The 9,434-nt window shown below is 31.7% G+C and overlaps 1 protein-coding gene across 1 annotated transcript; it reads left to right on the forward strand.

The window, feature by feature from the left end:
* The first annotated feature begins 4,326 nt into the window (after window positions 1-4,326).
* On the forward strand, window positions 4,327-5,375 carry LOC125186042 (WUSCHEL-related homeobox 2-like). The gene is made up of 2 exons (XM_048082352.1): window positions 4,327-4,630; window positions 5,044-5,375. The coding sequence occupies exons 1-2, from the start codon at window positions 4,327-4,329 to the stop codon at window positions 5,373-5,375; spliced, it is 636 nt and encodes a 211-aa protein (XP_047938309.1).
* Window positions 5,376-9,434: the final 4,059 nt, after the last annotated feature.

Consider the following 9,434-nt stretch of genomic DNA (forward strand, 5'->3'; position numbering starts at 1 on the left):
TGTGAATATTTATGCCTAATGCAATATTAGTAATACAATAATACAAAAAATATGAGTGATGTGCTATACTGAAGATTTCATTGAAGATCCATCCTGCATTGTGGCAAAAAGTAAGCCACATTTGACGGTATCTTAAGTGAGCTACTGTACTCGGGCTCAGAACAAAATTCTGAGGGGCTTAGGCGCTTAGCTTATTCCCTCAAAGATACTAGTAGTACTACAAAGGTAAATTTTGTTTCCTAGTATTTAAGTGCGTCACAAAGTACTATTCACAAAAGTATTTTAACTAAAAACTTAATTATATTCCCTCGAAATAATGTCTCATTTTACTATGGTATGTCCGTAATTTAAGATCTTATTTGTTTTTTTATCATTGGTAAGGGTCCTGCCATTCACCTAACTCATTATACTCAAATTCTATTATAAAATCAATATATAAAAATGTGGTCCACTTTCATTTCCCCATTTTTATTCACAATATCAAACAATTTATTAAAACTCGTGACGAATCAAAATGAGACTATAATAATACTAATACTTCCTCTGTCACATTCTAAGACCAGATTTATAAGCAACCACCCAACTCAATCCAATCATACTTTTTTTAATAGTTTATCAATAACTATTGAACCATACCGTGAATATATTTATTTTTATTGTTTTTTTATTCTATACCATTACATGAAATATTTATTATTCCACAATAAAATTTATTTAAAAACTTAATAAATGACAAATAAAAAATTATAAAAATTATAAAAATAAACAAATAAAAAATATAAATTATAATAATTAAAATAAGAAATTAAAAATACATAATTGGTGCTCAAAACATAAGATAAAAGTTAGACATTCAGTTGTGACTGGCAAAGGATATATTATAATTAACATTATCCATAGTGAACAGAAAAGGACAACAAACAAGAAATTATACAAAAAAAAGAAGGAATGTATAAGGAGAAGAGATGACATTTTTTTCCCACAAAACTATGATAAATGTGGTCTCTAGTTATAGATGATGAAAACTATGAATTTTAGTATAAGTTTTATCGATTTTTTTTAATATACTCATATATAGTAAAAGATATAATTTTTTAAAATCCTTCCGTGCAACCAATGTCAGAGATAGAGACCGTTTAAATCAATTTTTTTTAAAAAAATTGTGTAATGTTGGGCGGTCGACATAATTGAACCGATAGACATGGTCTAAGGGCACCCACAACGCAGTCCTTGCCGATCTCGATCTCGTCTGACGGGATGAGCCACGGACGAGCTCGCGTTGCGGGCGTCTTGTCTCAGGAAGTGCTCGCACTGGCAAAGGGTGATACTCAATCTTACGGTGTGGATTACTCGGAGACGTTTTCACCTGTAGTTAAGATGAACACCATATGAGTCTTAATTTCGATTATTGTTTTGCTTAATATTTACATACTCCATCTGTTCGCTATTTACAGTCTCATCTTAAGTTAACTATCTATACATTCTTAGAATGTTTAAATTTGACAAAGTTCTAATCTTCCAAGAACTTGTCATAGAGATGCCCAAATTCTCTAATCACAATTATATTCAATGTATAAAATTAAATTATATTCTAGGGTTACTTTTTTTTCAATATTGAACTATTTAAATTTTTACAGGAATAAATTTTGTTATAAAATTAGATGAAAAAACCGGTTTTTCAGTTCCTGCATAAATTGGTCAGTTCGATTCTGGTTCCTAGATTCATAAAAATATGCAACTAGTTAACTGATTTTCTAAGTCTGGTAGAACCAAAACCGTGCACATATGCAAACCTAGAAATAAGGTAGGGCTGAAGCTACAAATTTACAAAATTTGAATATTTCAAAGCAATCCAAACCAACTCCACCTATTCTGGGATGTTCCCTCCGTTCCTGAAAGTTTGTCCCATTTTTCCATTTCCATCCGTCTCACAAAATTTGTCTCATTTCACTTTTAATTATTTTTTACAGTAGACCTTATATTCCACTAACTCATTCATACTCACATTTTATTATAAAACTAATTAATAAAAGTAGGACCCACATTCCACTAACTTTTTAAACTCACTCTTTATTATATTTCGTAGAACCCGTGCCCGGTAAAAGTGAGATAATATTTAATGGAAGGAGAGAGTATTAAATTATACATGTACTTTTAAACATAACTCCTCCCGTCCTTAAAAACACAGAGTTTTTCATTTGGGTCGTCACATAAAAATAGCTTATTCTATTTTTGGTAATTTCTTTCTCTCTTGTGAAGTGGGCCCAATTCTCTATTAATAATAATATAATTATATTTTCTTTTTATCTCTCTTTTACAATTACTTTGTGCATTAAAACCCGTATCCTCACAAATGTCCTATTTTTTATGTGACAGATGGAATATATAGAGCTTTTGAAGTCATCTCCCGATGTTCATACTCCATAGTTTATGGAATACTTCTTCAATCCGCCAATAAACTTCCCAATTCGCCGTTTCCGTCTATCCAACAATAAACTTTTCATTTGCTTTTACTATTTTTGGCAACGGACCTCACATTCCATTAACTTTATCTTAGTACTCACATTTAATTAGTCCCTCCATCCGCCATTAAATGTCCCATATTTGACCGGCACAGATTTTAAGAAATTGTTTGACTTTATCAAGTAAAATGAGTAGAAAAGCTTGTTAAATGTGGGGCCTACTTTTATATATTGATTTTACAATAAAATATGAGTGGAATGAGTTAGTGTAATGTAGGGTCTACTTACCAAATATGATAAAAGTGAAATGAGGCATTTATTGGCTGATGGAGGAAAAAGGCAAAACGGGACATTTAATGGCGGACAGAGGGAGTATAAAATATATGGAAGTAAGACCCACCTTCCATTGACACTTTCAAATTTTTTCTATTACATTTCTTAAAACTCGTGTTCAATCAAATATACTCTTATATTGATAGATGGAGGGATTATGTTTTATTCTAATGTACATAGTTTTTTTTTTTATAGTTGTGTGAATACAAATTTACAGTGCTACGTACCCCTTCCGCTCCATTACATGTGACACATTTCTTTTGGGCACAAGTTTTTAGAAAATGGTGTTTAATGATTAAATGAAAAGAGAATAAAATGAGAGCGACAAAAAAAGTAGAGAGAAAATGTAGGAAATAAGATAAAGTAAGAGAGAGATAGAGTGTTGTTTTTATGCATAAAAGAAAATATCTCATTTATAATAGGACTACCCAAAAGAAATACGTCTAACTTGTAATGAGATAGAAGGAGTATGTAGTTATATAAGAAACCATCGTTTGAAGGATCTTAATATAACACATTTTTACTTTTACTTTATTTAAAAATGATTAATTTAGAGAAACAATTGTAATATTCAATGAGTCCTGCCTTAAGAGTTTAAGAACTCTATTGTAGGAAGATCTTGCACATCTTGCTTATCACCTTTCCCTCAATTTTTTTTGGGGAATTGGAGGACAAACGCATTTAATTTAACTTTACAAAAAGTAAAGCTTCAAAATTTCGTACCCATAAAATTGAATGTTGCTCTTCCTCAAAATCCAAAAATTTATCATGAAAACTTGATACCCATGCTTATAATCATATGCCGAATTAACCAAAAGCCGCATACCTATATTCATTCCATCAAAGCAAGAGGTAATTAGCATTATTAACTCCAATTTAATAAGATATATGATCACCAAGAACATAAAGCTAATTAAAGAGAACTATTCCTTGTGTATCCAATCAAATCTTTTAAAAATAAGGAGTTGCGTAAATCTTTCCTTTTGTTTTTAACGATAGGTAGTAGAGAGTTCTATAGATAGAAGCAAAATCAAGTCTCATATTTCAAAGCAAACCTTTTGCAATAAATCTACACATCTATGTCTCACCTTTTCTTTGCTCCACCAACGAGTAAAGGAGTCGTCTCAATTTCTCACCTCTGAATCAACTCAAACTCTCATCATCCTACCAATCTCCCTTTCTCTCTCTCTTCACTCTATCTAGTCTTCTGCAATTCCCAAAGACTAGGCCCTATACTCCTTATTCAATTCTTCCCAATCTACCCCTACTTTCAATCCCAACGCACCCCCTCCTCTAGGGGCATTTTCGTCATTCCATGCATGCCTCAGCCGCTACCCTCCATGTTTTCAGAGATGTTTCTGCACCAAAAACTATACGCATGCAATGCAAATTATCTTGTGTGTTTGTGTATTTTTCCCCTTGTTTGACTCTTTTTTCTATATGATTGGTTGATTTCTAGGGCTAGTGGTCTATTTTGCCCCTTTCCCATCCCTATAAAATGGGCACATTACGTACTAATCAGATCTCAACAATGGAGGGGGAAAGGGAAGATCAGAATGTTGGAAATGGAGGGTCGAGATGGAATCCAACGAAGGAGCAGATAAACATGCTGGAGAGCTTGTACAAGCAAGGGTTGAGAACCCCAACTGCTGAGCAGATTCAGCAGATCACTGCAAGGCTCAGAGATTATGGCTACATCGAGGGCAAAAACGTCTTTTACTGGTTCCAGAATCATAAAGCCAGGCAGAGGCAGAAGCAGAAGCAGGAGACTTTTGCTTTCTACAATCGCTTTCTCCATTCGCCTACTCCTCTTTTCCCTCCTCCTTACCAGAATGGTATGTGTGATTAATTTGTGTGTCACATTTTGCCTTACTTTTAGTGCCTTTCTTGATTCATTTTTCACACCACTACTAATGTTTGATGTCCTTTCATATTCTATTAAGTAATACTACCACTAAAGAATGGATTTTTATATGAAATTACAAAAGAAGCTAATGATCACATGCCAAAGAATGGATTTTTATTCAACCATAAAAAAAGATTGGATTTTTATCTACCATCTTAGTCACATGCTAATAATGGGTGTGTTTCATTGGGATTTTGGATGCGTATGAGACTGATTCCTGAAAAGGATTCATTTGCTTGATTGTGTATTATCTCACAAACAGCTTCTTTCAAAGCAAGAATCTTCAAATTTCTGCATTTTTTTCACTACAGATTGATGATCCAAATTTGCTACATTTTGCAGTGATTTGCAGCCCATGCTACATTCCTACACCAAAGAGTGATGCAATGTATTACCAGCAGCATCCCAAGGTACAACCCTCTACTGCATCAGGTGGCTTCAAGAGGTCAAGAACAAGCACTGATTCCCAATCAATGGAGCATGTAAGCTGCAGCAGCCATGATCAGGAAACACTGGATTTATTTCCAATCCACCCCACCGGGATCTTGCAGTCAAGAAGTCATGATAATGATGAGAATGAATTCAAGAACCATAGTTTTAGTGCAGATAATTCACCAAAGCTGTCAACTTCTAGTGATGATCAACCCTTTTTCAATTTCTTTTCTGGGAATTGAAATGTGTTGCTTTAGTTTGATTGTGAGAGCAAAATTTAGATAGGAAAGTTCTAATTAAAGTTTCCTGGAAAAGTGTGGTATTTATCAAGGTTCACTGAATTCTAGGTTTTTTTCAGGGATGACTGACAGAATCTATTGATTGTGGGTTGAATTTTCTTTTTTTAATCAAGAATTTTTGTTTTTGCACAATTTTCTTCTTGTGGATTTTGAAGTAATGTTGCTGTTTTTGGGAGGTTGAGCTACTGACACAAGACATTGCTTCTCCCTTTTGGCTATGGACAAAAATGCTGTTTGTGTTCGAGAGAGAAGAGAATTCTTTATTACTACTCCCGTCCAAAAAAAAAAAAATAGTCTCATTTGTGAACGACACAAATTTTAGTGTGAAATTTGGTAAAGTAAAAAAAACGTAGGAGAAAAAATAGGTAAAGTATAAGAGAGATTAGAAGAAAAATAAATAAAGTATAATAAAGTTGCTTTCCATTTTAAAAAATAAGACTATTTTTTTTTACATCCAAAAATCACAAAAATATGACTACTTTTTTACACGACTAGAGGGAGTAGTATGTTACTACTTTATATTGTTAACATTTATAATAAATCAATGTTCCTTGGAAGTGATATGTCGATTATTTATTAGTAATTTACTTTTACATTGTTAACATTTATAATAAATCTGTGAAGTCGTGATCACTATTCATGAAATTTTAGTTGTGCACGAGTTTTAATGTACAATTAATAAAATAAAGAGAAGTAGAAAGAAAAAGTAAGTAAAATATTGTTAGTGGAGAATTGGTACCACCTTATTAGAGAAAAAAAAGTTCCTAAAATTAGAAAGTACGTATTCTTATGGGACGGACTAAAAACAAAAGAGTACATATTCTCGTGGAAAGGAGTGTAGATAAATATTGTACTACCTGTCAATGACGGACCCAAGAATTGAAACTCATGGGATCGAATATAAGTACAAAATAATACTCCTCTGGTCCCCATTAAATGTCCTATATCTGACCAACACGCGTTTTAAATAATTGTTTGACTTTGTGAAGGAAAGTTGATGAAAAAAATTAGTGGATTGCAAGTCCTACTTTTATATATTACTAGTTTTATAGTAAATGTGAGTGCGATGAGTTAGTGGAATACGTGATCCATTTACAAAATGAAACATTTATTGTTGACCGTCCAAATAAGAAAATATGGCACATTTAATAGGGACCGGAGGGAGTAAAATATATTATATAAATAATTATTTTAAAACTATATAGGAGTATAATTTAAATAGAACTTAAATATTTATTTTTAAAGTAAGATTCCAACAATTTAGAAAAAAAATCAATAAATTAAATAAAAATAAAATGAAAAAATATAAATATAATTAATTATAGGGTTTTTGGCTTTTTAAACCAAAACCTTTCCCCGAATTCCGGTTTTTCCCATGAACTATAAGATTTGTTTTTAAAACCACGAACTTTCATTTCGTTAGGATTTTCCCATGGCGGGTCAATGACGAAACCCGAGTTGTCTACATGCCAATTTTAATCCTATTTGTCACTAAACTGATTACTTGGATACTATTTGGCACAATAATACATACAATCACAATTATTACATAACAAATGACAACTTTTGAATAAACAAAACACAACTTTAACATTTTGAATTATGCTATTCGGGTCGGAAATGTGCTATTCGGGTCGGGTTGGGAAAATCCTAACGAAATGAAAGTTCGTGGTTTTAAAAACAAATCTCATAGTTCATGGGAAAAACCAGAATTCGGGAAAAAGTTTTGGTTTAAAAAGCCAAAAACCCTTAATTAATTACTAACTACTACTCCTTCCTGTCCCACTTTAAGGGTCCTAGTCACGTTTCTGCTCCCGTTTTATAAAAGTGATAATAAATAGTAGTGGAGAAATTGTAAAGTAAGATAAAAATAATGTAGAGAGATATCATTTCTACACTTTAACTATTTATTAGTAGTACCGTTTTTATAAAAAAGGTGCGTAATTGTGAGTAGACTCCTAAAATGAGACCGGGAAATACTATTTAACTTAATAAGCCTTCCCATTATTTTATTTTAGATAAAGGATTAGACAAACTAATTTTAATAAAAGGCCCCATTTCTTCAAAAAATGTCTTCGTCCTTGTAAAAAAGACGTGTGAACTCTTTGCACTCTCCCTCTCAGTCTCATCTATTCTTCGCATTGATATTCTCTCTCCCCTTTCATTTTACGGCAAAGGCCGAAGAATTATGGGTGGAGATCCACCGCTCAATCATTTTTCATTTCTTTTAGATTATATTACATCTAAAGTTCTTTTTCTAGACTCAGCTTCTAAAATCCTTCTTATTTTGATGTCAACCTTCCAATTTCTTATAGATGTTCTTTTCACTAAAAAAAATCTCATATTTCACCGACGAAAATGTTCGACATTATATATGAAAACTGAAATTATTCATTTGAAACGTTCATTCCCATATTATTATGCCTTGAATCTGTATTGTTTGTCCCTAGTCAAACGGCCTAAGGAACGGATCTAATGTTTTACCACAAGGGGCAAATGCCCCACCTCAATAACAAATTTATATGCTATTTTATCATTAATTTCTAGTTATTTTTTAAATATCCTTTCACATGCCCCTTCTTAAATTCTTAAAATATATTTATATAAAATTTTTGCTCCACCTATATAGAATTTATGGATCCGTACCTGAACAACATAACTCTATAATTTGAAAATAATATGTTCTCCTTTCCTACCCATGGACGTAATCAACACAACATTGGTGAACCACATAAAAAGTCTATGTCTCTTTATATTTCTATTTATCTCGATTACACAATTATTCTATTGTATCGTGACACTAATTATGATATTGCAACATAACCGACAAATTCAATCATCCACAAGTTACCATTATCACCAATAAACAAGGAATTTAAAGTTTTACATAATTTGTAAAGGGGTCATTGTCTATATAGTGAGTTTATCAATACCTGAATACTTACATATGTTATAACTAATAAAATATTTAAATTAATATAAATATAGATAATATTTAAATAAGCTAATATCTTTAATATTGCATGTATTTTATTATATAAATCTACAGAAACAAGTCACATTTTAAGTACACGATTATTTTTGTCTTTATGGGAATTGATGCAATATGTAAATGTTCTTACACATCCGATCAAAATATCAAATATAGAAGCAATCAATAGTATAATTCAAAAGTAAAAAATCAATCGGATATCAAAAAGTAGTCTAAATAATAAATCGAGTATCGGGTATAATGGCCAATACCCAAATTATCTTAAAATTATCTTAAATTTCATTACCTAATCCCAAAAATTGGGTACTGGATATCCAATACCCAGCGGATATAGGATCAGTTCGGGTAAACCAAATCCCGATATCCGTATGCCCACGCCTATCGATACATATGATATGAGATGTGGGAGATCATGGTTTGTTTTTCTTTCTTAAATTTTAATCTATTTAGTTCACGGTGGGTTTACCACTATTTCCTTTTTTTTTACATTATATTGATAATAATCCAGGTAAAAAATCTTATCATTAATTTAGGAATAATTCAAAAATCGCATTTATTACCTATTAATTCGAGGCCCATATATTTGAGTCGTTATAGAATTAATAAGCAATTACATTTGATCTACAAGAGTGGACTATTTACTTAAATGCCGGTTCGGTTATTTTTCCGTTTTTACATTTGATATCTCCAATTTAGAGTTCTATCTCGCTATTTTTTTCCTATTTTATTCTCCATTCACTTAGCTTATTTTTAACACAATTTCTTAAATTTCTGCAGGAAGGAAACGTCTCTATTACAAAAGTGTAGAAAATATATTACTTTCTCTATCCCTAGTAATTTGGCACCATTTGACTTGACACGAGTTTTAAGAAATTAATAGAAAGTGGGTTGAAAAAATTAGTGGTATGTGGGTCATACTTTTATATATTAGTTTTAAATAAAATATGAGTGAGAATGAGTTAGTAGAATATAGAGTCTACTACCACAAATGGTAAAAGCGAAAAGTGAAA

The sequence above is a fragment of the Salvia hispanica genome, chromosome 1, assembly GCF_023119035.1.
Source record: "Salvia hispanica cultivar TCC Black 2014 chromosome 1, UniMelb_Shisp_WGS_1.0, whole genome shotgun sequence".
Lineage (NCBI taxonomy): Eukaryota > Viridiplantae > Streptophyta > Magnoliopsida > Lamiales > Lamiaceae > Salvia > Salvia hispanica.

Bases quoted from the DNA above. Each gene is read 5' to 3' on its own strand.
- LOC125186042 (XM_048082352.1), top strand. From the start codon at position 4,327: ATGGAGGGGGAAAGGGAAGATCAGAATGTTGGAAATGGAGGGTCGAGA. The intron at 4,631-5,043 runs GTATGTGTGATT...TACATTTTGCAG, and splicing joins CCCTCCTCCTTACCAGAATG to TGATTTGCAGCCCATGCTAC.